This window comes from Neopelma chrysocephalum, unplaced genomic scaffold, assembly GCF_003984885.1.
Source record: "Neopelma chrysocephalum unplaced genomic scaffold, ASM398488v2 Primary Assembly neopelma1_23, whole genome shotgun sequence".
Lineage (NCBI taxonomy): Eukaryota > Metazoa > Chordata > Aves > Passeriformes > Pipridae > Neopelma > Neopelma chrysocephalum.
The window spans coordinates 6,436,314-6,463,063 of NW_020897691.1; the positions used below are offsets into that span (position 1 = coordinate 6,436,314).

General features: G+C 44.3%; 2 protein-coding genes and 1 long non-coding RNA gene across 3 annotated transcripts; 2 read left to right on the plus strand and 1 right to left on the minus strand.

Moving 5' to 3' along the window:
* Positions 1-566: 566 nt before the first annotated feature.
* Positions 567-6,728, minus strand: SPRTN (SprT-like N-terminal domain). Its single transcript, XM_027685472.1, has 5 exons — positions 6,316-6,728; positions 5,063-5,162; positions 4,003-4,131; positions 2,950-3,217; positions 567-2,655 (listed from the first exon to the last, which is right to left on the minus strand). Exons 1-5 carry the CDS (start codon positions 6,627-6,629, stop codon positions 1,922-1,924), a joined length of 1,545 nt encoding a protein of 514 aa, XP_027541273.1. The 5' UTR covers positions 6,630-6,728; the 3' UTR covers positions 567-1,921.
* Positions 6,729-6,887: 159 nt separating this feature from the next.
* On the plus strand, positions 6,888-12,576 carry EXOC8 (exocyst complex component 8). Its single transcript, XM_027685511.1, has 2 exons — positions 6,888-8,431; positions 9,050-12,576. The coding sequence occupies exons 1-2, from the start codon at positions 6,905-6,907 to the stop codon at positions 9,656-9,658; spliced, it is 2,136 nt and encodes a 711-aa protein (XP_027541312.1). The 5' UTR covers positions 6,888-6,904; the 3' UTR covers positions 9,659-12,576.
* A 688-nt stretch (positions 12,577-13,264) lies between these two features.
* On the plus strand, positions 13,265-19,733 carry LOC113967380. Its single transcript, XR_003534148.1, has 3 exons — positions 13,265-13,282; positions 15,362-15,397; positions 19,668-19,733. It is a non-coding gene; the product is annotated as an uncharacterized LOC113967380 (long non-coding RNA).
* The last annotated feature ends 7,017 nt before the right edge of the window (positions 19,734-26,750 follow it).

Genomic DNA, 26,750 nt, shown 5'->3' on the forward strand with positions numbered 1-26,750 from the left:
TACCTGCTTTGTCCCAGAAATCAAGTCTATTAACTTGTTTCTCAAATTTCCAGTCAGGCAACTTAATGCTGCACTTTGGTGAAGCGTGTTTGTCCAAGACTCATTACCAGCTTGTGTTGTTCTAGGCAGATCTAAACTCACTCAGGACAAAGTCAACTGATAGAGAAGATGAAATTTCTCACCTTTGACCCAAACTGAGCAACATATTTTAAAACCATACTGGTAGTCATTATCATTGTGGGTAGGACACTGTATTCAAGAACAACATTTTACAGAAACAGCATTTGTAGTAACATACCCCAAAAGAAGGCAGCCATGACACGTTACTATTAGCCTGCAATGGCAACCGCAGAGCCTTTCTTTCCAGATAAAAGGAATCTTGGCATTAGAATACTTCCTTGTAAAAACGTGAGCAGAGGTGCTGTTTTTCCACAGCTGGTCCAGAACTGCTCAATTGTTTGGACAACAGATCTATTTTATGACATTTGTATATTAGATACAGAACTTGCCTATAGCTTGAGTTCCCCTCTCCCTACCTTAACAGGCTATACTATTCACTAAGGTCAAATCCCACATGTTTTCTATTTGTTTTTCAAATGAACAATTTAGAAGTAAAAGAAGACATTAGGGAAAAAAGCCAAACCACATTTAACAATACCCACAATCCTTCCTTCTCCTTTACTCTTATCTGTCACAGTAGGAAAGACAAATGAGGAAAATGATGTGAACAATAATAAGGGAAATATCTCTCAAAAATGCTTCATGATGTGAGAGATCCTTTGTGGTGCAAATCTCGTCCTCATCTTAAAAACATATGACAGTAGAAATACTTCTGGGTAGTCCTGTCCCTGTATATGTCAAGTCTCACTGGAAACACTGATAGATGCTGCCGTTTTAAGATGGAAGTATAGAAAATTACATGGCAAATCAAGCTTTAGAATCAGTATTCGTAAAATTTTTCACAGAAGTGCAACAAAAGTGAAACTGTTTTAAAAATAGGTTGGAGAAGCAGAATTTGATGCAATCTGTATTCACCAGCACCTGTTTTTACAGGGAAATTTAAGAAGGAAAAACGTTAATTCAGAAAGGCTCTATTAAACTAGACTGTTATCAGATATACAGAAGAACCCACTGGTAAGTAGCACAAAATGGCCAGGCTTAATGGAAATTTAAAATTCAGTAACAATTTATTTAGACTATGCAAGAACGAAACTATTTACATTAAACTTCTGTAGTGGCAATATTTTAAAAAATACAAAATGTTTAAAAAGAGTTAAGAAAGCAGCAAGTAATGAGGCAAATGCACAAACCAGGCTGATACAGCCATTGAAAATGACAGCAGCAAGACATAAAACAATTTGCTTAAAAACTATGCTAAAACAATTTTATGTTTAAGCAAACATATTTACAGTTTTACAGGTAAGGTATCAGGCTATTTAATGTTTAACCCGTTAAATACTTTAGTGCAACAAGAGAACTATTAATGTTTCAGAAAGCTTATCTAGAAAACATGTGCCCAGCATTCCTAACTTTTCATGGCACAATGGCTTTAGTACTCAACTGACTGAGCTACTAGGTACTAACCACCAAGCTGGCTGGCTTCCAAAAGGAGCAAAATAAAGACTGTCAACTAATGTAACATTTTAATCCTAATTTGACCCGTAAAGGACTGGAAATTTAACTGAAAAAATCATGAAGGGTTTTATGACATGTCCAGGAACAGTCTTTACCAACATTGCTAGCAGTATTCCTCATAGTTTTTATTTACTAGTGTCAGGATATGGGGGTCAGTAACAGTTTAAATTCCATTTCAGAACAGGCACACAGGAATGTAACCACAGCTACGCAAACTCTGAGCAAAGTAACTTTCAAGCAATGTTTTCAACCCTGATTTATCTTTTTGAGACAGCTTTCTGCTGTTTCATGCAAGACAAGAATCAAGGTGTTCATTTATTTTAGATTCCAAAACTTCAGTTTCACAGACAGGACAACTGACATTTTTATCCTGCCTCATAGGATTGCTAGAACTTGCAGAGGACTGTGTAAATTCAGCTTTGGTTTTCATAGTTGTATTTATACTTGAAGTGACACCAGTACCCCCTTTTTTAATGAAATACTTTTCAAAGGCAGTTTTGTCTTCCATTTTTGGCCATCGCTGTGGTGTATTAATACATTCTAAGCTTTTTTTCTCAGATGCAACCTGAGCTGTTGTTGTCTGCTCCAGACAAATTTGTTTGGGTGGCCGGTCAGGAGACGGCAGAGCCCTCTTGTTATTTGCAGAGCCTTGATTTGATTTTAATTCCCTAACACGAGCCATTCTAGCAGGCAATCCACTATCGTTCTCGTAATCTTCTGTGTTAGCAACAGAGAGTTTAGGAAACTCGCGCTTTAAAGTTAAGTTGATCTTCTCACTGCCATCATCGGTATGAAGTGGAAAGATGCCACTATGGGGTAATTTTTCAAATTTTATCTCATTTTTAGGGATTGGTCTTGTCCTTACTGCTGAATGATGTTGTGAACCATGTGCTTCACTGTTTCCAATGCTGCTGCTGGCATTTGTGTCTTTTTCTGAAAGTACACTGTCTCCTCCTCCAAGCCGGTAACCCATTCCACTAAAAGGCATCAGATCTTGAGTACCATGCATTTGTGTCTTGCCTGCAAAATAAGATTAAAAAAAAAATTAGTAACTTTTCTGTTTAAAAATCATGGGCCTAGTATTTGACATGCTTCATACAAAACCTCTGCTACCTGAAAACAGTGCATCAAACAAAACTTTTTACAGACAATTCAGTTGAGAAGGAGCCTAGAAACGCACAAAAAACCAGGTCCTATTCTTTGCTTGATAACAGTAACATCTAAACAAAGCTTATGTAGTGGTTGGTCTATAAATGTTCCAAGAAAACGTTTGGAAAAAATCAGTTTGGAAAAGGAAAAGAAATAATTAAATACCTTTGTTCTTTGACTTGAAATGTGGAAGTTTTGCTGTCTCAGTTTTAGGCTTTGATTTCTTGGAGAACTTCTCTGGCTCTTTCACTTTTGTGAATGTGCCCCCACATGTCTTTTGATGGTCATCCCACCAGAGGTCGTGTGCAGAGGGTGCTCTGTTCATCGAGCGCTTCACATACCCAAAGTAAGGTCCTCTGTTTTGACAGGGGCCGTTGCATCGCCACCAGTGCTGGCGGTACACATCAACCTCATCATAAAAGTTATGATAAATCTAAGTAAAAAACCAAACCAAAACAATCAAACGGTCATTCAGAAAGTTTCTATTTTTATAACAATAGCTTACAATATTTTTTTAAAAATCCATCACCATTCCATTTTTTCCACTACTGCCATGATTTTTACATTACCAGTTAAAAGAGCTGAAGCCAGGTAAAATTTGATCAACATTTAGCTACCATTAAAACAAAGCTTAAAAAAAAAGGACAAGATGTATAGGAATATGTCCTGGCTATCTTGTTTGAACTGCAATAAAATAATTTTGGAAATCTATCTACAATTTCACCCTGAGCGATGAACTGTTTAGAATGCATTGCAAACCATACCAGTATTCTCCCTTCAGCTACTACCTTAATTGATCTTATCAGACACATTATTTTAAAGTATCACCGACATAATTATCATTAGCTTCTACTGAAATAAATCTTAACTAAAATAGACTGTTCTTCTACAAATACTACTCCGAACATGGAGCTATTTTATCCCTGCTATCATTAAGCTGTTTCGAGTTTACCACAAAAGCTTAAAGAAAAATACTTACAGAGAGTATACTTGAAAATTATACAACTAACAACTCACCACATCTTCCTCAACCTGTTCCCACCATTGTCCCCAACAAAATAACTATGGAACTGGCACACACTTGAAAGCAAATTTGTACTGGTACCAACTGTGGAGTGTCTGGCAAGAACAAGCATATTACTCATACCACACTGGACAACTAAAACACCAAATCAGGAAGAAGGCTCTATTAAATCAGGTTAAGAGGATTATGCTTACTGTGACATGGGCTCCAGTCAAGTGATTAATGCGACGCATGTGTTTGCAGAACTCTGGTCCATGAGATTCACGATCTTTGTAGTTATGAGTAACAAAGAGCAGGGCATGGATCATTTCATGCAACAGTGTCTGAAATTATGCAAATCATTAGATATTTACTGACAAGCATTACGTATAGTTTCAAAATTAAGCTGCAAGTATTTTAGTCCTCTACATCGATTGTGACACCGATCTTATCTTTGAGCATATGTTCAGTCTGGGTCACAAAAACATAATACTTTGACCTACAAAACCAAATTCTCATACTATCAAAACATACTGGAGAATATTTCTACAGTAAGTGACATTCCAAAAAGAAGAAATAATCCTCAAACTTAAGTCACAAATTATTCCCTCTACAATCCAAAGAAAGAGCCACTTGTGAGAAAGCTGAAACTCTACAGCATTTCTGTTCATTAGGAAAATCTGAATGTTCAGTCAGCTCAAAGAAGCAGTTCTGACAGAATCTGTTCAGTCTCAGATTCTTGTATGTTCCCCTTCCTAGTCTATTCTAAGTTTTGCTGATATACCATTTTTCGTTCATATTTGCCTTTCTGCTGTGCTGTAAAACTATCATAAACACTGAGAACCAGAGCAGCAACACGAGTACATGAGGTTTCCACAACAAGCAGCACAAAGTCATGTTAACTGTCATATTCTATATCCATATTTTCTGCTGTTGGCCCTTTCAAAACTACAGTCCATGTTTGTTTTGAACACTAAAGGATAATTTAAGAGTTAAAAACTTGGAGTCTTTTTTTCTCTTTATAAAGTCAGTAAAATAAACAAGTGACTTTAGACTCCTACTTGAAGTCGTCCATTTAGAAACATAAAACTAAATACTACCATGATATTGCAACACAAGCCACAAAAACATAACAGTAAAGCCACCACTATTTTATGATCTGTAAGTTACTGTTTGCAAGAATCTCACTAAGAAATGTAAAATGTTCATATGGAGCAAGGCAGGGGGGAGGCACAATAAATTTTATGTGCAGATTCATGACCAATCTTCAAATACCTCAACGAGATCCTTCCTTGGTCTTAACTTTAGTAGTGGCTCACTCAGACGAATGGAACACAATCCACTTTTATCATGATATGTACAGATTCCAGCACAGCTGAAAAGAGAGGCGGGAAGAAAATATGAAAATTTACTTGTTTCTGTAGTAAATGAAAAAAATGGAGAATTTAAGTTAAAATGCCATTCCCTTCCAACACACGCTAGGTCACTCAGAATATGAAAAAACAGCTTCTAGTAGTTACTTGAAAAATTCAGCATCGTTAAGAAAAGAAAAAAACCCGACAAGTACCTTAGAGTAGAAAAACCTGTTTAGGAGGCAGAGGACTGTTTCCTTTGGAACTCATGATGGAGTGAAACACACTAAATGGAGGCTAGAGATTCACTGCAGCAAACACTAACTTAACTGCCGGTTGCTTCAATTTCACTCCTCACCCTCCCTAAATTTTTGACTCATACTAAACCATCACTTCTGTGTGCTAATCCAGCAGAAAACACTTCTTTTTTTTTTTTGTGTGTGTGTGACTGAGTTAGTCCTCTACCAGTTCAATATCCAACGACTTTCAAGTGTCTAAAGAATAGTGCAACCAGCAGAGGATATGACAGGGCAGAACTCCAGCCACCAGCAAGTGCACCTTCTGCAGAACTGCACCCCGCACCTCAAAGCTTTCTGGTTTTGTTTAGTCTCAGATTCTTGTATGTTCCCTTCCTAGTCTATTCTAAGTTTTGCTGATATACCATTTTTCGTTCATATTTGTCTTTCTGCTGTGCTGTAAAACTATCGCAAACACTGAGAACCAGAGCAGCAACACGAGTACGTGAGGTTTCCACACAGTGTCAAGTGATTCCTTCCACTTTAACATCTCTCCGGGCTTGCCTGCACCCCGGGTAAAGCCACTGATAGCTGCCAGGGACGACAGATGAAAGGCAAACCAGAGAATGACAGCGACCCACCCATGTCCTGCTGTGCCAGCTATACCAGCGATGCGGGACATTAAGTATCTGGGAAGAGAAGCACCGCGCGCCTAAGGCGGCACAAGTAGGAGCAGCACGCAGTGACAAATGACAGCTCTTCCTCCCTTCCCCGAGACTCCCAGCCATGCGGCGAGACGGGCCGCTGCTCGATGGGTGACGGCCTCTTCCCACAGCTCTGAGCCCCTACCGGCAGCTGCCAGGGCCCGTCGGAGGTACGGCGGGCAGCTCCCGACACACAGCGGCGTCACTGCACCACCACCCGCCCCCCGGTGCTGCACCTGGTCATGCGGGGGCTCCAGGACACCGTGACAGCCTCCAGCTTCCTCCAGAAGAGCGTCTGGTTGAAGTGCACGAACAGGCCGTGCACGTCGGGGCTGGGGTCCAGCAGCTCCCACGCCTCGTCCACCACCGACAGCGGGCGGGGGGACGCGAGGTACGGCGGGACATCGGCGCGCTTTGCTGCTGCTGCTGCTGCTGCTGCTGCCGCCACCTCCTCCGCTGCCGCTGCCTTATCCTCCTCTTCCCATTCTCTCTGGAGCTTGAGCGCAAACAAGAAATCCTCATCCTCCATCTCGGGCATAGCTTCCGCCATGCTGATAAGTCATGCGCCGGGAAACGACGGCGTTCCGGCGCACGCGCAGCAGCGATCCATGGAATGCCGCCCCGTCCTTCCCCAATGCGCACGCCCCGGGATCCCCCCGTCCGAGGGCGGTGCGTCCCCACACGTCACCCTCGGCGGCCGCTCCCACTGGCAGGGCCGTGCTGGGCCGTGCTGTGCCGGACGGCGCAGGCGCGGCGCTCTCCCCAGCGGTGGCGGCGGCGGCGGCGGCGGCGGGGCGGGTGCTGGGCGGCGGGAGCGGCGGGACCATGGCGCTGTCGCTGGGCGAGGGCGGCGGCGGCGGGAGCCGGCTGCGGCGGCAGCTGGAGTCGGGCGGCTTCGCGGCGGGGGAGTACGTGAAGCAGCTGTCGCAGCAGTCGGACGGTGACCGGGACCTGCAGGAGCACCGGCAGCGCATCCAGGCGCTGAGCGAGGAGACCGCGCAGAGCCTGAAGCGCAACGTGTACCAGAACTACCGGCAGTTCATCGAGACGGCGCGGGAGATCAGCTACCTCGAGAGCGAGATGTACCAGCTCAGCCACATCCTCACCGAGCAGAAGGGCATCATGGAGGCCGTCACTCAGGCCCTGCTCCTCCAGGCCGACCGCGACGACCCCGCGCTGGGCGCTCGCCGCGCCGCCGCCGCCGACCCCTTCCTGCCGCTGTCGGCCAAGGATGCGGCGGCCAGCGAGGAGGGGCGGCAGCGCACCCTCACAACCCTCCTGGAGAAGGTGGAGGGCTGCCGCGACCTCCTGCCTGAGAGCCCTGGCAAGTACCTGGTGTACAACGGGGACCTGGTGGAGTACGACGCGGACCACATGGCGCAGATCCAGCGGGTCCATGCCTTCCTCATGAACGACTGCCTGCTCGTGGCCACCGCGCTGCCCAACCGGCGCGGTGCCTACCGCTACGACGCCCTGTACCCCCTCGACGGGCTGGCCGTGGTCAACGTCAAGGACAACCCGCCCATGAAGGACATGTTCAAGCTGCTCATGTTCCCCGAGAGCCGCATCTTTCAGGCTGAAAACGCCAAGATCAAGAAGGAGTGGCTGGAGGTGCTGGAGGAGACCAAGCGCAACCGGGCCCTCAGCGAGAAGCGGCGCCTGGAGCAGGAGGCCCTGCCCCGGCCTGCCCCAACACCCCCCGAATCCACCAACCCCTTCGATGAGGAGGAGGAGGAAGAGGAGGAGGAAGAGCCCTCTGCTGAGGAGGAGGTTGTAGACCTCTCACTTGAGTGGATCCAGGAGCTGCCTGAGGACCTGGATGTCTGCATTGCACAGCGGGACTTCGAGGGGGCAGTGGACCTCTTGGATAAACTCAATGAGTACCTGGGGGACAAGCCTGTGAGCCAGCCCGTGAAGGAGCTGCGGGCCAAGGTGGACGAGCGGGTCCGGCAGCTCACAGACGTGCTGGTGTTCGAGCTGTCTCCAGACCGGTCGCTGCGAGGAGGGCCGCGGGCCACCCGCCGAGCTGTGTCCCAGCTCATTCGCCTGGGACAGTCCACCAAGGCCTGTGAGCTCTTCCTGAAGAATCGGGCAGCCGCGGTGCAGACGGCCATCCGACAGCTGCGCATCGAGGGTGCCACGCTGCTCTACATCCACAAGCTCTGCCACGTCTTCTTCACCAGCCTTCTAGAGACGGCCAGAGAGTTTGAGACGGACTTCGCTGGCAACAACGGCTGCTACTCGGCCTTCGTTGTCTGGGCCCGCTCTTCCATGAGGATGTTTGTCGATGCCTTCAGTAAGCAAGTGTTTGATAGCAAAGAGAGTTTGTCAACTGCGGCAGAGTGCGTCAAGGTAAGAGGGTCCAAAGAGGGTGGTGGGACACGAAAGTCAAAACAAAGGCTGCAAAGCTTTAAATCATCTTTTCTAACCAGAATTTAGCTATTGACTCTTAAGCGGGTCTCCAGAGATGTTTCCTGTGTTGAAGGTTAATATTCATTTGAGGTTAGTTTGGTTTTTTAAAGTTTAACAGAGGAAAGCATTAAGATTAAAAATACACAGCAAGAAAAACCTTGCCTTTATTGGAAATGCAAAATGTGTTTATTCTTAATTTGCCTTTAACCAGTAGGAGATCCTAAAGTTTAGATGAGTTATATTTGAATTATAAGTACATCAAAACTTTCTCTTTGTTTTCCAAGGGTGTCCTGGACTACATTTCCATATTTTTTGGCAAGACTAACTTTTTCAGGTTATGGGTGTGTGAGCGGATTATTGTGCAGAGTATTTTTGCAGCCAGGGTTTATCTTTCAGTTATTACTTTCTCATTAATAAGGAGATTCTTAAAGCATGAGAAACATGTGAAGTATGAATAACACTTCTCACTTTTCTGACAATGATAAATTTGATAAACTGGTAAGACATAAAAGAGGTCTGCACATTAATAACATCCTTTGCTTTTCATTAATACCCAAGGTAGCTAAAGAGCACTGCAAGCAGCTTAGCGAGATTGGACTGGATCTCACCTTTATCATTCATGCCCTTCTGGTGAAGGATATCAAAGGCGCTTTACAGAGCTACAAGGATATCATCATCGAGGCCACCAAGCACCGCAACTCTGAGGAGATGTGGAGAAAGATGAACCTAATGACTCCAGAGGCACTGGGGAAGCTCAGGGAGGAGATGAGGAGCTGTGGGGTGGGCAATTTTGACCAATACACAGGTGATGACTGCTGGGTCAACCTTAGTTATACTGTAGTAGCTTTCACTAAGCAGACTATGGCCTTCTTGGAGGAAGCTTTAAAGCTTTACTTTCCAGAGCTGCATATGGTTCTTTTGGAGAGTCTCGTGGAAATCATCCTGGTGGCCGTCCAGCATGTTGATTACAGTTTACGCTGTGAACAGGACCCTGAGAAAAAGGCATTCATTAGGCAGAACGCCTCTTTCCTGTATGAAACTGTCCTTCCTGTTGTGGAAAAAAGATTTGAGGAAGGAGTTGGAAAGCCAGCCAAGCAGCTACAGGATCTGAGAAATGCTTCAAGATTGATGCGTGTAAATCCGGAAAGTACCACCTCTGTGGTGTGAAGTGACCTAACTGTTCCTGTGGACAAAGTGTGGAAGCACTTACTGAAAATGTTGTACATTGAATATATGAACTCAATAGGGTTTTTTTGAGTCCCTGAAAAATGCAGAACTCTGAACTGCTGCATTCCAGAAGCTGAAGATTTAGAATCAATGCCTGCAAGCATGGAATGCTTTACTTGGTGGATGGGGGCTGGGAAGGTGAGAAGGTCGAGGTCACATGTCCTCGGATGGCATATCCTGTAAGAAGGGCTTTTGTAGTGTTTGTGATTTGGGAAATAACTGTAATACAATTTTTGGCTAATTGTCTGTGAAAGTCTTAAATATATGTACAGCATATGACAGGAAAAGATCAGTTCTCATCATGTCACTGTAGGAATTCTTTAAGGCAGAGTTCTGATAGGAGGGGAAGTGCTGGAGCACTCCCAGGGTGTGGTATTTGGTGAGGCACGTCCACCATCCAGATGTGACTCAGCACTGCAGATAAATGACATGGATTTGCACAGTGTGATTTGTGTGGTAACAATGCAGACTTTTCCATTTTTGTAATATTCAGATTATCTTCATTTCAGAGGCAGATCTAAATTAAAAATGTTTTCAGTATAAGTTTTGGTGTTTGGGTGAAGGGGCTTCTTCTTTTAATAAGCTGGCCTGTCAGCTTAAATTGCAGCTCTCTGAAAACAAACCTGCTGTCAGAACCATTTGTTCCCTTCAAGAGGAGTGAGAATAAACTGCATCCCTTACTCTCTGTGTTCCTCTTCCATGTTTTCTCATAGATTTCATTGGGGTCATGTCCACTGAATGAAGTGTGCACTGTTTCTTGAGGTGCTGTCATAAATGCGTTATAGGCCTTTATCTGCTGGTAGAAACCAGAGTGAAGAGGCCTAAATGTTGCTGAGACTTGCGAGGCAGGGAGAGAGTCTGAAGGTGCTGTTTTGTTTGGAAGAGACAGAATGCTAGTTTTGCTGTACAGAAGCAGCACCTGATGAAGAGACTGTGTTGAGGCTTTTGGTAAATGATGTGATCTCCAAATTACAGAGTCTCCTGCAAATGCTATCGTTTCGTGTAATACAGCAATAACCAGTGAGAACTACCTTTTTTGCAGAAATCACAAAGATTTGCTTGGGAACTCTGATGTTAATGGGAGAAGTTTATACAAACGCTTGTATGTTTGGATTGAATGGTGATGGCTGTCTGGTGCAGTGTATGTCTGTGAAAATAAAATAAGCCAAGTCTTGTGTCAAGGCTGGCTTTAGAAAGCTGTCAGCATCAACTTCTGAGCTGGGTAAACTTCTTCCCCTTTGATACAAACTTTCTTATTTGTGAGAAAATCATGTTACAGCTAAATAACCTTGTACTAGTCCCTCAGTAAGTGTTCTTTACTGTAATAATTGAGTATCCTGTTCCTCTAGCACTTCTGAATTAAAGCTTTTGCAATTTCTATTGTGTTAATGAATGCCTTGTGACTGCCCGAACAAACAGCAGATGTCACTAGTAAAACATTCTGCATAACTGCTTATACTGGAGCTTCTTCATTTCTGCCTATTTTCACAGTGCTAGTTCAATGCAGTTTTCACTTCAGTGGCTGGTTTTTGTTCTCTTGCTCTTTGAATGCCTTTTGAACTGTCAGATTTTGCAAAGCATCCTACTGCCTCTGCTCACTTGCTTTTCAGTGTGTGGGCCTTTTGCTAGCAAATCATGGAAGTAATACAAAATGTTTCTAAAGGGTAACTTAACTCATTGCTCCTAGCTGAAACTGATTGAAAGCCACTGAAATAGCTCTAGTTTTGTTTTGAAGGACAGGGACAGTGAGAGTTAGAACTTATGTGAACATGTTATGTCCAAGAGAGAGCCCCACGGGTTATTTCACTAGTGAACTATTTTTGATACCATAACCTAGTGAAGTATAGCAAAGTGATACAATCCCTGTCATGTTGAAAGTGGGCCAAGATAGCAACCTGGCCTAACTTAATCTGAGAAATACTTTCAAGTGGATTATAAGTGAGAGCTCTCTGTGGTGATGGGTGTTTTGGAGGAGAGGGAATGGCTTTTTTTTTTTTTTTAAGAACACAGGTATATTTCATTATTTTCTTTACAGCAGAAGAAAGCAGAATAAATACAGATGAGCCTTTTTGTGTGTGTGTGTGTGTGTGTGTGTGTAAGAGAAGGGTAAGATCTGGGACTCGACTGATTATGGCGATGCTTGAGGATTTTACATAAGAAGCTGAATTATAGCTTCCTGATTCCCAGCGTTGGCATAAGATTGGATAGGAGAACAGCCCTATTCACGCTTCTATTTCAAGGTGGTGCTTACTCTCATCGGAGGACAAAATGTAGAATGTAATTCTGCCATGTGCTCTGTTATGCCTCTGTCACTGAGCCCTTCATCAATCTATTTATAGCACACAGAGCCTACTGATTTTGTCTTTGCTGTCATCCATGGAGCAGTGGGCTTACACTGATGTTGGTTTTAGTGGATCAGGGAATCTAGCAATTCATTTGGGTCATCATATATTCTGTTCTTGTGCCTGTCGCAATTCAAACACACCTGTGGATTTGTATAAACTGCACTAGGTAGCATTGATATTTTGCAACTTGTGAATCTATTGAAGTCATAGTAAAAGAAAAACAATAATATGAAGAAAATGGTGTGCAATTAAATGAAACATGCTTTGTTAGTTCAGTTAACAGAAAAAAATTATGATAACAGTTTTGTTGATTTGAGAAAGAACTAGGTTGTTGGGGTTTTTTTTCTTTACACAACTGCATATAAAATCTGGTTTCCTTTAGCTGCTGTGAAAAAATTGTGATGTGTAAAATGAAGATTTTTTTTTTAATTGAGATGAACTTATATAAGGATTTAATGCAATAACTTTTCTGAACAATGAAGACCATGTATTAAAACTTCTAGCCATACGACAGTAGTGGTGTGTTTCTGGTTTTATTGCATCATCATCAGAAAGAGGACAATTCACAGTTGGAGTCCACTTAATACATTTCTAGTGAAGTCAAAGAGCTTCAGGTCAGTCCTTTGTGAGGGAGATGTAAGCAGTAGCCAAGTGATGAAAGCCAGGTGATGTCACTTCAGTTACATTCTTACGAAGTGACTTGAGTGAAGTTGGAAGAAAATGTTTTCTCGACATTATATCTGATTTGAATTGAGTACAGGCTGTACTTTAGTCTAATGGGACTTCGGGTGTGTGAGGTAATATCAACACCAAGGCAGCGTAACCCTTTAGGGTTTGTTACCTTCCAGACATTATTTTGTGGCTGGAGTCAATCCATACTTAACTTGAATGCTGAATGTGCAGTACAACCCATCTTCTCACTAGATGGAGTTTTTTGCACTGAAACCTCAGCAAGACATGGACAGGCATGGGCATTAAAGCTGTGCTGCCTTGCATTGTGGCTTGGCATGTTTTGGTTGCATGCTGGGGGATGAAGATGCTGCAGTGAATGCTTCAGATGCTAAGCTCAGCTCTTTTTGCTTCCTTGGTAGTGCTTTACTTCTGCATTTTCTACTTGTACTGTTCATTTTTTAATTCTTCATGTTTTCTTTTCCTGCTGTGTTTCTTTACCATTGGCAGGCATTCTGCAGAGTATCTCACCTTTCTACTTTTCCTAAAGGTATGTACCAACATGTGACTTTTGTTCTGCCTGAGAAACACTCTGCTAGACCTCAAGCCCCTGCAGAGATGTGAAAAGTTGCTTGTCCCAGCTTCAGTTGTAAGATGTTCAGCTTAATGACTTCTCAAAGTCAAGCCTGTCGTTTTACTTCAATATTGGACTGACATTCCTATGAGACTTCATGCTCACAGCGCAGCTTTGCATTCCAGCACAGTAACATGGAAGGTCCCCACCACCAATCTTCATAACTTATACACTCGTTATATTCCCTCTGCTGCACAACTCATACAATTTAATTGGGTTACCTTTTACTTAAAAATGTTAGTAGTTCTGCAGACTCTTCAGTGTATTTTCTCTGAAGAAAATCAAATCCAGGATGGGGCTTATCTGTTAAGCAGCTTTGTGAGCACAGGCTGTAGCCATATCTTTTTCCTCACATGTTGAAGGATTGTGATATGCATTCAATCCCTACAAATTCTGAAAGGTAGTGGAGAAACATTGCAAATTGCGGGGAAAATAGATTTATGCTCTTTATCATTTCAAGGGAGTGGATGACTGGAGTAATAGATCGGAATTTGATTAAGCCACCTTGGACACAGAGTTTTTACCTCTTGTGTATTTAGGAAACTTTGCTAATAAAGCTTTAGTGGCCTCAACGTGCCCTGTAATACAGTTCTCAACTTCAGCGTTACAAGCTGAACTAGATTCTCTGCTACAGATGTGCTCTGTTTGACACATCAGAGAGAAAGTACTAGCAAGAGGCCTGGTCTGTGCTGACCTGTGAGCAGTATTACCCTTCCCAATGGTTTATGTTGAAACAGGAGGGTAAGCCCAAAAGAGTTAACTAAGAAACTTGGGCCTACTAACAAGTTACTTACATTCAAAACGATTTGTTCTGTACTGCTAACTGGACCAAAGCTTAACAGAGTGCTAAGGTACATGTAATGGGCCTAGAGGCAATAAATTAAGATTCAGTAAGCTAAAGTAGACATTTGAATAGGAGAAATAGGCCGGGAGCCAGGGCTTTCTCCAAACTTGAGCGAGCGGGTCAAGAACAATGGAAAGGAAGAAAGGTTGGACTGAGGAAGATGAGAATACGCCCCCTCCCCATGGGATGAAGATGGGATCTCCCCCTAAAATTGGGGATAGAGAGAAGCGCCGCCCCAAGCTCCGCCTGAGCTCCACCTATACTCCGCCTGTTATCAATATGTATGAATAGATGCTGTAATCACTTGAATATGCATTTAATCACACCTGAAAAATTGTATAAAACTGCTGATTTTGTGTGAAGCCTTTGAGCAAGTTTTTCCAGCAATAGCTGGCTTGCTCCCAGCGCTGCTAATAAATACCTTTGCTGCTTAAAGATAAAAAGTCTCTGAGCAGTTTCTCAGACCGATTTTTCGGATTCAATGTGACTGATCAGAGCAGTTTTAAGGCAATTTCAGATCACCCTTCTGTGGCCCTGTGGTATTTATTCTCTCTCCCTCCCCATGCAGTAGCTGAATTCCTTTCGATGGCCTGAGCATCCGACTTCCCACACAAGCAGAAGATATTACCAGAGGTTGGACAGAACCTGCTCCCCCAATTACTGGAAGTGAGCTATGATGGGCAGGGTGACCAGCGGGGGTCCCACAAGAACTCTGCATTGATGAGCATCACCTTGGTACAGGGAAAACAGGCGCCTGCTGTACAGGCAAGCAGAGAGGATTGCATTCAATTTGTTCTCATAGACCAGTACAAGAGCTAAAAGCAAGTATGAAAGCTGAGAAATTAATCTCTTCACGTTATGGCAGGAGCTGGCCTCTGAGGCATTGGCTTAGATTACCCAAAATATAATTTGGCCCTGCAGCTGTTGGAAATCTTGTTCAGATGTGCTAATATGTTGACATGTGATTATTGAATGTACTGCACTAGGAAGGTGAACCAGGGAGAAGAGCAGGTAATGCTAACTTCACTGCTGCTTGGGAAATCCTTGGAGATGCTTGGATTAATGATGATGTTAAGTTATTAAAGAAAAAAAAAAGCATACAGCTCATCAGCTAATTGCACCAACACACAGTTCTTTCTTTGCCCTTCCAGAAAGCTGATCCAGATAAAATAAAAATGCTCATGAAGGTGAGAGAGTTAGTAAAATTCTTTGTGGTATGAGGCATGTGAACCTAAACATTTGCAAACTTGGGCAAAATTAAGATCTGAACTTCCAACACCCCCCAACCTGCCTATGGAGTGAGGGAAAACTTTGCCTCAAACTTTTCCACACTTCTGGTCTTTGAGTTTCCTGAGTTTTCAGTCATTCTTACTGCTCCTAAAAATCACAATTCATAGACTACAGTCTGTACCAGTCTGATTTGTTCAGACTAAAGTGTTTTGCTTTGTTTTGTTTTAATTATAGCTTTATAGCACTGTTGCAGTCTGGAGATTCCTATTATGTTCATTTTCAGTTCTTCAGACCCAGTATTCACAATAGGAAGGAGCCTAGCTCCCAGCCTCAACTCCTGCAGGATGGAGTTGTCAGGAGAGTACTTGAAGCTCTGCAGAGAATCCTTCCTTCCTCAGGATTCAGTGAATTTTTGTCTCAAAATGCACGTCTCTGATAAGCAGCTCCCATTCTGCTTTTTTTCCGCCTCACTAACAATTGGCAAGATTGTTTGTTTTCCCACTCCACAATATAACTTCTACAGCAGAGGTGCCAGATTGGCTTTGTGGAGGAAGGAGGCCAAAATGCATGTTGGGTTCGTCTGTGTATGTCTTAACATAATTCAGGCTATGAACCTCCCTGCTTGCTCTCACCAATGACAATGTCACTTGAGAGGAGGGCGACTGGGAGGGTTGCAAGAAAAGATCTTTGTGCCTCTGACCTAAGCACACACTGGAGAGCATAGTATGTCCTCCTGAATTTGAGAGTCCCTATAGTCAGAGGTAATCAGATGCTAAAGTGCCTTTCATGAGTGGAGCATCAGTAAATTTCTTTCAAATTTAGCAAAACCAACTGGCAAAGCAGCGATGGGGGGGCAACACTAGAGCAATGGCAGTGCATGAGCAAAAAAGTGTGTGTTTCTGGGACACCTCAACTCTAGTGTGACAAATTGTTGTCCCAAACAAAGCCTGCCTCTTCTTCAGTGGGAGCAGTAGGCTCCATAAGTCACTACTGCTGCAACTTTCCAGGAGGCAGCAATAACAGAGTTGGACATGCTAAAATGAAGTTGCTTCATCTGACTGGCTGTAATGTGTGACACTGTGTTAGGGTAGAGGAAATGCCCTTGGGAGAACAACAATACTTAGTGAAAGGTGCACAGCGAGGCCGGATCAGCTGCTGTTCTGAGATGTGGCACCAGTGCTGCCTCGTGTAGTCCCGGGCTTCTGCCATACACTATTCTCCCTCACTACCCAACCCCAGAACTTCCCACAGTGAGCATTTTCTTCCTGCTGTCCACTGGACTGAAATAGGTCTCCTCCCTCCCAGTGGGATTAAATCCCATCTTGTTTGCTTGGTGACAAGTGATGTGTGTAGTGAGCAGAAGGCCCCTGTGCCACCACCACCCACCATCTTCACACCAGATAGCCCCTCTCCTGGTGTGCCTGTAATCAGTCACGACTTTTTGTTGTCCCTTGAAGTTTATTCCATTTAAATAGCCTTTCAGCCTGAGACTTCCTGGAGTTTCTGCCTCTGCTGCCTCCTGCTCTGTAAAATTAATGCCGGTAAGATTGTGTCCTCACAGGAAAATGGTAAGGATTCAAGTAAGCTGTTTTAGAAACTGTCTTAAACCCACACAAGTCCTTCTGTGGCCCTTTAGCTTTGACTGGAGCACTTTCTGTATACTTGACTTGGGGGCGCTTAGACAGGAAAGTGTTTATTTCCAACCAAAATTACAGCACTGAATCCTGCTGTCTGGGGCAATGTTTTTGACTACTGTGGGCAAACTCCATATTTAACTCAGTTTGTGTTTATAGGCCTTGAAGATTTAAGGGCCAAACTGCAAATGCCTTTAATCAGGAAGCAATTAATTGCACAAATTTCCTCCTTGCAGCCAGTGTAACACTCAACCAGGTAATACTCCTTTGAGGCTATGGCTCATGCCTGTGCACTACTTTTATTATTGTATATCTCTGCTAATTAGTTCCTGTTGGATGGTAGGCCAGGTTGCTACAGGGGGTTTGGATAAAAGGTATAATAAGTTAAGTCAATCTAAAGATAGCTTTAATAAGAAAATCAAATGGTTTTCTTTCCTGTTAAGCTTTTTTTTTAATTATTATTATTTTTCCTAAAGAAAACTCGCAAGCAGAATTGATGCTTTTAATGGAAGTTAAGACCAGGTTCACAAGGGTTATTACAGGTACCTTGCTGTGGAGGGCACTTGACTGGAGCTTTTTCCAGAGCACCATGATGCTCACTCAAGACCAATCCCAAGTAGGAAACACCTAGTTTGTCTCTTTTGTACCCACTTTCATGCCCAGGATCACAGTCCTGCTTCTCTCTCAAAAATGGTGTTCAGCTTCACTTGGAGAGAAGTATATGGGGAGCTGGAGCGATGTTTAGAGCTCACTGACAGTCCCTGGGGCAGCGCATACATGATGTTTCACAGAACAGGAGGGTAAGGCTTCGGCTACCCCTCTGCCCCACATTCAGGTCAGGGCTGTTGCTCTACCTGCTATTGCTAACACCAACCCTGTTCACTCCTTCAAACACAAGCCTCACATCCTTCCTGTCCAACATCATGGTGAGAAAGAACAAACTCCCTCATTATGCTGTTATTATAATTTACTAGCAGAAACCTTCCTCTCTGTACACACAACTCTTCATGTTTGACTATGATAATTGTATTTTCAGAGTTATAAATAACACATTAGCCTGGTTTATGTGTTCATGCAAATCAGGCTATAAACTGGCAGATGAATGAAATTAACTGTCTCCAGAATTCACATTCCTGTCACTTATTCAATTATTTGATCAACATAATTGCTCAGAGCAAGAGCTAATTGGAAAATGACATGAATTTACCCTCTCTATTGAGGAGGAGAGGTTTATCGGGTATTTTACTGCAGGTACTTTCATTACTTCCAATATTCTGGAAGAAACAAGGCTTTAAAAAGAGCCAGGCCCAAATACACAAAGCTTGTTTGCTAGCCAGATGCTTTTCCGTCCTTAAAATAGCTCCAGTATTTTGCGGCGCAAGCGTTTGAACACATCTCTACTGCAGCACATACAAGTACCTTGGCATACCTATATGGGAGCTGCAAGCCAAGCTTGCCTCCAGGATTCTGCAGCACTTAATGTGTTCTTGCTCTGTATATCTGTATTCATGCTATATGTGTTTGGTTCTTTCTATGACTGGCTCCCATCCCTAGGTGCTGATGCAGAAAATATTGTTTGGCCGAGGCAGAAGAGCCTCTCAGGAGTAGGAAAGGCAGAAAGTGATTTTTTTTTGGTGTTCCTGGTGTAGAAAAGACTGTAATTCCCCACCTTGCCGGCTCAAACCCTGCATTAAGGCCACAGTTTGAAACACTGATACCTTTGGAATGATTTTTTTTGTCCCTTGTCTTGCTCAGATGTTCTGGTTAACACTGTGAGTCTGAAGGCACACACACACCCTCCCTGACATGTCTGTGCACTTTGTTGTTAAATTAAAGTCTAAGAAGTGGATGCCAGAGCAGAGGGGTTGGGATGGAAAGAATCAGGAGATAGGAGACTCAGATCCTAAACTGGTTCCTCTTTCCATTATTAGCTCTAGCATTGTTTGAGGTTGGAATATTTAATTTGTTTAAATAAGAGACAAGCAAGCAATTTTCCAGGCTGCATGGAAGGAGAGGAAGATCATCTATCAACGCCAGCAGTTTGCAACCTATTGTCTGCAGGCCCTGAGGGTCATCTGCAGGGGAAGGGAACTAAGGAAATCAACCCTGTTGTCAGTTGCCTTAAGTTTGTGACAGATGGACTGCACCTCTGTTGGAAAATACTGGGGTCTGCAAATTAAAATTGGGTAGGACCCAGTGTGTTTTCCTCCTGCTGTTTGTGAGCAGTTCAAGTATCAGGTTTTGCTTGCTTCAAAAAAAACCTCCAAAAGTTGTCCATGGAGCATGTGAGAGCTGAGAAACATGCTGTGCCAGGTCTCACCCCCTGAGATCTAGCTGTGCTGCCAGCACTGCACAAGTGGTACAGGAAAACTCCAGAAATGAGTGCAGCACAGCCTATTTGTACTTATACCAGGACATGCCTGATAGTGGAGTTGTTTTAGGGTAGGAAGCAAAAGTAGCCACTAAGGAAATGAAAAATATCTCCTCTATGGGTGGCTAGGGAGCTTGCAGTGTATATGTCCCGGCTGTCCCTGGGGGAAGGAGAGTTAGGTCCATTAGGTACCTGTAAGCACAATTTTGTCATGCTGCTTAGTGGGGATGCTGTGCAGTTTGGACCTGAGGGGTGCTGAGGACCCTGGGTGCCATATCCGCTCACAGCTCTGCAATGCACACGGCTACAGCAAGGATGATGCCAAGGTTCGGTGTCCTGTGAGTGACTTCAGCCAGTGGACAAGTAGCCTTAGAGTGTGACGCTGTGATCTCTAAGCTGTGGCTAATGGAATAAATCAGAAACCTGATGGCACCACAGGACACCGCACATGGGGCATACAGGCTCCTGTTGCCAGCTCTAGGCACAAAGGAAGGAAAACTCCCCCCAAAAAATAAAACAAAAAAGCAAACTAAACAAAAAAATATTGTGAATATCCTTGTAAATTCAGGCAGCTACGGCCAAATAGGGGATGGACAGGCGTGCAGGGAAGTGGCCTCTATAGGGCGCCGCGGTGGAACTACCAGCAGGGGGCGACCGCAGCTGCTGCAACCCGGATCCCAGCCCCGCATCCTGGGGTCGCCGCCGCCTTGCGCCCAGCCCAGCCCAGCAGTCCGTCATCCCCACCTCCCCCGCACCTCTCACAGACCGGCATCCAGCTTCACACGCCGCTCCGCAGTCCTGCCACCCCTCCACTCAGTACCTCTGCAACCTTGGATCCAGCCCGCACACAGCCCTCCAGCCCAACATTTCCCTTTGCCCACCACCCAGCAGCCTCATATCTCCCCAGATCGGTGTCCCAGCAGTCCCACAACCAAGCACACCAGAAGACCTTCATCCAAATGTCCATTTCTGTAGCCCTGCAGACACACAGCCTAGCACCCAGCCCCAAATGCCTGCATTTCAGCATCCCCACATCCCAGCATCGTGCAGCCCTACATCCTGGGAGTCCAGCAATCCCTACCACCCATCCCCACAGCCCATCATCCAGTGCCACATCCAAGTTGCACAGCAGCCCCAAAGCTTCACAGCTCTGCAGCTCAGCCTCCTGGCAGCCCCACAGCCAGCAGCTCAGACCAAGCAGCTCAGCAACCCAGCCTAGGGCACACAGTAAATGCAGCTGGCACAGTGCTGCTGCTTCGGGTCTAGGCTTTTTTGTCGTTTCCGCCCTCAGGGGCAATGACAACTGTGACTGTGGAGGTGGTAGTAGTTATACTGGGGCTTTTTTTCCTGCTATGGACTGTATTGGCAGAGGTGCTATTTCATTCCTGGGAGCTGGAAAAACCTCTCTAGTGTTAGCTTGCCACAGCTTGAGGAGGCAGCTTTACAGGTGTGCAGGATGCAGCCAGCATCACTGGTGCTCTCCTGGTCCCACTGCTCTGCAGGGCCAGAGGCAGGAATGCTACGTGAGGAAAGGCAGACAGCTGGGACATTTATCCTGCTGTGAATCAACATGATTGCATTTCTGCAACTGGAAAATTCAATAAACATATGTAGAAAAATTATTGTCCCCCAGTTTTTGTCTATTCTTCTCCACTTTGTTGTCCTGATGAACCTCATGCTAGCAACTCCTTACAGGAAGGTGGCAGCATGTTCAGTCTGATGGTGGAGCACTCCTCACCTGGCTGACTCACAGCAGAGCCTTGCTATTATATTTGAAGCCATAGCACAGGTGTGCTGCTCCTCTGTGAACATATTCCAAAGGCACATGTGGCCTATCTTAGCTGGAATTTCATCCTATTTTTTATTCAAGCACAAAATATCTGGTTATTATTTTCAGCTGAGAGAAGGTGCTTGAAATGGAAAAAGTCCCTCAAGTCAGAAAATGGGATCAAAAAGGAAGCCATGGAAAACATTTGCAGGCAAACAATAAAAATGCAGTTTGAGTAAATGGAAATATTTAATTTCAGAGCTTTCAAGATCTTTTTTAATTAACACTTAAAAATAAAATGATTTACATTGTAGAAGACATTTGAATAAAGAAAATATTTTTTTAAATGTCAATAATGAAAAAAAAGTGATGCTTTGATACTCATAACATTTTCCTTATTACTTTTATTTGAGAAATGTACTGGGCATGTTTTCTTTTGTAGCTCTCACAAGAAAAACAATAGCTTTGAGGGATCAGTATTTTTGAATTAGAAAACATTTTGCTGAAAACTCCTATCTGGAAAAAAGCTGGTAATAGTTAGCGTGAAAAGTCTAACAGGAACCTTTTAGTTCCAGATGTGTTGTTCTGCTTCCCCTAGTATGACAGAGGTACTTAAAATTAAAGTTCAAAGATGCTGCGCCGGTGGAACTAACTACATATTTCCTGACATTTGTGCCTGTCAGCACAGGGGTGGTTAGACTGCTATTTATAAATCCGAACTTAATTCATTCTCATACCAAAGGGAGCAGTCAAAACCCCAGAGAGAAATCAGGGCCAGTGCACCAGAGGCTTTTTCCTAACTTATTTCTGGCTGCGTTGTGTTCGGAAGAAAGATACACATAGCAAACACAGTCCAATCCCAGCCCTCCTCTGCTGAGTCAGAGTCAGCTTCTTAGGTCTTATGGATCTCAAGTCATAAAGGCAGGATGGTCTTGTGGCTTAAGATATGGACTCTGAGTCAGAATAGTTTATTCATGAAAGAAAAATGCTCCTTTTGTTTATTAGCATATTATTCTCTAGGGACCCCTGGTGGCCTAGTGGTTAGCATGCAGGACACTCACCGCTGCGACCCAGGTTCGAATCCCAGTGTCCCCGGGCAGATGGAGCCCGTTAGCCCTGTGAGGCCATCCATCTATGAGAAGGACACTCTAAACAAACCTACGTCCTGAGGACCTCACTGCCATTGTCCAAGCTTGCTTGGCCCCGGCAGATGAACCTTAGGATTAAAGGGTGGGCTCAGTTCAGCGCAGGCTGTGTCTCACCTAAAAAATCCATTGCGCAGGCTGGAAAGGTAAAAGACCTTTCCCCAAATCTTCGTTCGCGAAGACTGGCCATTATATATATTTATATATATTATTCTCTAACTGGCCTAAGCATATTGCCACTAGAAAGTTTCAGCTGTAGGCATTTTAAAGACGAATAGGGTAAAAAAAGGGAGGCCCAATCGACATTTGATCATTTCTGCAGCAACATTGCATTTATCCATAACTAACTGTCCTGGTAGGAAAAGGACAAGCACCAGGGTAAATACCAGAAATATTCAGATTTGTGTTTCAGTCTAGCTAAAGTCCTGTTGATTAAGCTGGGAATGTTGATTAAAGACCTCAAGCTGTGACCCCCAGCAATTCAGTCAGGTTACTCCTGCTGCTCAGCAAGGCTTGAGTTAAATTAGAAAGCAGGATAGAGCGTCAGTGAGTTTATCAGCTCTGAGCAGTGTGTTTCTATGCAGATAACCTGCAAGTACCTCTCTGCTCAGCCCCGGAGTCTTATGGTGGATTCAATAGCTTGTCTGTCTGCTGGTGGGAGATATTAGAGTCCTTCAAGAAAAACCTCCTAAAAACTAATCCTGCTTTGCACCAATCCTCTGGAAATCAGTCATTCAGTCCATATAGTTAATGATCAGTTGGTGGGTTAATAGCCAAACTTGAAGTCAAGGGTTATTAAAGCTTAAAAAAATCTTAACCACTCAGTGGCTGTCGTCAAAGAAAATATTCAGTTATTTTTTGATGGTTACTTCTCCCTCTAGGCTGCCATGGAGACGGACAAGGGATATTTTAACTTGTCAAGGCAATAGCACCATAGCAACAAAACCCTGAGAAGCCCATCAGTTTGGTGTACAGGACCTGTTTTGCATATTGGGCCTTTGATCTTTAAGAGTACTTAGCACTGCCATTTTTTTATAAGTGTAGTGAAGAGGTAAATAGGTGCCTTGTTTAAGTAGGACAATTTATTATTGTCACTCAGCTTTTGAAGGACAAGCCATGCAGAAGAGCTCAAGTCAGGGGAGAGAGGCCTTGAACGCAAAAACATTTACGCTTCGGTTAACAGGGAAGCAAGCTGCATGGGGGTTTGCAGAATCCAGTTCTCATTGCATCAGAAAAAAAAAGATGTTTTTATTTCTGCACCTTCAATTTGTGTTTCCTCAGTTTACTGACAAAAGAAATTTTAATTATTTGAACTACAGAAGCTAATGCAGTAAAGGTAAAGATAGGGCTTTTCCTTTCTGCTTCATACTACTGCAACAAGATTGTTGGGCAAACTTTGACTGTATAACCTGTGGTGCCAGTAGCTGTTGTGGAGAGTAGAAGGAATTCAGACCAATTTTGAGGGTATCAGCTGAGTCCGTCACTCCAGCAGGGAAGGAAAGAGGAATCACTGCAAACGAAGCGGAGACTTTTCCAGTAAGACCAGAGATGGTGTGATATAGGTAAATGATATAACAGAGCTAAGAACAACTGCTTCCAAACACAAAACTGTAAGAGGCAAGAGTAATTTCTTGTTTCTATGATCTTTCTCTGATAGAAAGCAATCTATTATTCAGGACAGACAGCACTTAACAGCATCTTCCTGTATATCTGACAGGTCTTGACTATGTCTTTTCGCAGGCTTTTGAGCACCAGCTGGCAGCACGAGATGGGCCGGGCTTTGCTCAGAACCCAACACCTGTTTGTGCCTCACCCACAGAGATGAACAGTCCTCTGGGGCAGTGCCTGGCACTGGGCAGCTGGTCACACTCACACAGAGAAGGGACCCAAAGCAGTTCCCATGAGGTTATCCAGTCCTATGGTTTTCAGTCTGCACTTCAGGGACACACCAGTGATTCATAGGACAAGAGGAGGTGGTCAGTGAAGTGAATGGAGAAAAAGTGAATGGAACAGGTGCAAGAACAGAGCAAGAACACTGAAATGTATCCTAGCCTTTGTCTAGTTTCCTTTCTGTTGTCAGTGAAAATCACCATGGAGGCATAGCACTCGACAGTCTTTGGATTGTTTTCCAAAAGTATGGTTGGAAGAGCACTGTCAGGAAACACCACTGCACCCCAGCTGCCTAGAAACAAAATCACTGTCCCTAACCATTCCTGACAGCCCTGAGTGTCTTACCTTTCTGGAGATGCTTCAGTCCCTGGAGGCAACTGCAATATGGAATTATCCACAACATCAGAAAGTTTGTCTTGCCATCTGTATTGAGTTTTCCCTGCTGCAGTTTGAGCTCATTATGTCTTTCTTTATTTACCTCCACATGCTGGGGAGAACAGATTATTCCCTTTCTCTTTGATGTGGCAAAACAGGGAGCGTTCAGCTCCCTGTTGTTCATACAGCCCTCTCGTGGGGACGGCCTATCCTTCCCCCGCCTTGCTGCCTGCCAGCGAGCCAGAGATGAGCAATGTACTCCAGAGCAGCCCAGGAGCAGCATTCTCCTCAGCTTTCCTTTTCTGTTGCCTTGGTTTTATTTAGTGCTGTCTTTCCAACCTCAACCACCTGCTGGATGTGCCTCTAGTTCTGAGTCCTTTTCCAGCGTTGATTCCTGCCCCTTAGCTGTGTTTCCTTAGGAGCAGCCAAAGCAAATTCCTGCATCCTCTGCACCTACTTTGCTCCTTTGCTGCCCTTCAGGAGGGCTTCCCTTCCTTCACAAAAGACAGCTCTCAAACCTGTGGGGACTGCACCACACACACACATACACACATGCAACCAGCTCTACATTAACCAAGACTCAAGATAACAAAAAAACATGAGAACAACAACAACAAAAAAAAAAGAGCCCTGTGTATAGTCAGTACCTGGAGCTAAACAGAGGTATCCTACTCCTCATATTTTTTTTGTTAATTGTTGCTCTGGACATTTTTGTTTTATCAGATGGAGAAAGACACTTGAGACCTAACTAATTTGTCTCTTGTCAATGGCTCTTTGTTTTCTTTTCGTTTTTTTCCCTCTTCTTTTTTCCCTGGCCCTATAATAATTTCTTTGTTCCCTTCAGTAAGCTGGCCACTCAGAGCATTACATCCCTGTCTTAAACCTGGCTGTATTATGTTCATAACAGCAACAGCAGCATCTGCTGGGATAGCAGTGATGCACGGCCACCAAGGCTCCCTCTGCTAGGCACTGCACAAAAAAAAATCTCACTGTCTGAATCAACCAAACCCAGCTCCACAGTGACCAGGATAAAAGAGATGGAACCCCAGAGGAGAAAGCACCTTTTTATTTTAAAACCAACAAAACACTTTGGACTTTTCTCTCACAGGCACTTTATTGCCCTTGCTAATGGCAAGCTCCCTGTCTATATGAGTGTTAGCTAGCAGCAAGGTACTAATAAACTAATAAAGTAGAGGCAGGGCACAGGCCCAGGCAGTTGCCCATGCACTTAAATGGTTGGCATTGCCCTTGCATGAGTTTGCTGCCAATGCCCAGGCATATTTCAGGAGCTAGTGTGGTTCTCGGCAGGTGGTTTGGGCACAGCTCTCCTGCTCTGGGGGGACAGGAGCACATCCCTTTAGGGATGGCTGGGCATGCCAATGGGTCTTGGGGGTGGAAAACATTCCTTGGCCCATCTTATTAATTTGTGTGGCCGTAAACTTGGTGTCTCAGCACTGCACAGCTTATAATGGATTTACTCATCCCAGCATCCCTGTGAGGCAGGGAAGTGCTGATAAGCCCCTGGGTCTGAGAGGAAAAACAAACTCATGGAAATGCTGAAAGGGCTACATGGCTCCAGAGAAGTCTTCAAGTCCCACAGTCCTCTTGTTTCTCAACTTCCTTCCCCAGCTCCAAGGCTTGAAGCCCCTCAGGCGGGTGAGGATGAGCCAGCCACGAAGATGTGCCCCTGGTCTGGTGGGGATGCTGAGCTGCCCAGGACCACATAGAGCGAGACAAGGGCCACCTCCTTTGAGCTCTGAAGCTGAGAGGAGCCTGCTGAGGCTGGGCAGCTTAAAGCATGAACTGGGCAAGCCTGGTCCAGACAACAGGATCAGGCTTGCACTTAACTTGACCCTTAGGGACTTGCAGAAGCTTAGGCAGGTACGTGGCTCCTCCACCCCACACACTTTGACTTACAGGGATGTACAATGCAGGGTCTCTCAGAGGCCACATGTCAAATCCATATGGATGGTTTGTGCAGAGGAAATTGGCAGGGTCGGGAAGAGTGGAAGGTGCTCAGTGCTTTACAGACACGGTGCCTGAAGTTCCCCTGCTGAGAAAAACAGAAAGCAGTTCAGCATCATGCATTTTCCATTTTCTATTTTTTCCATTCATTTTCCCCATATG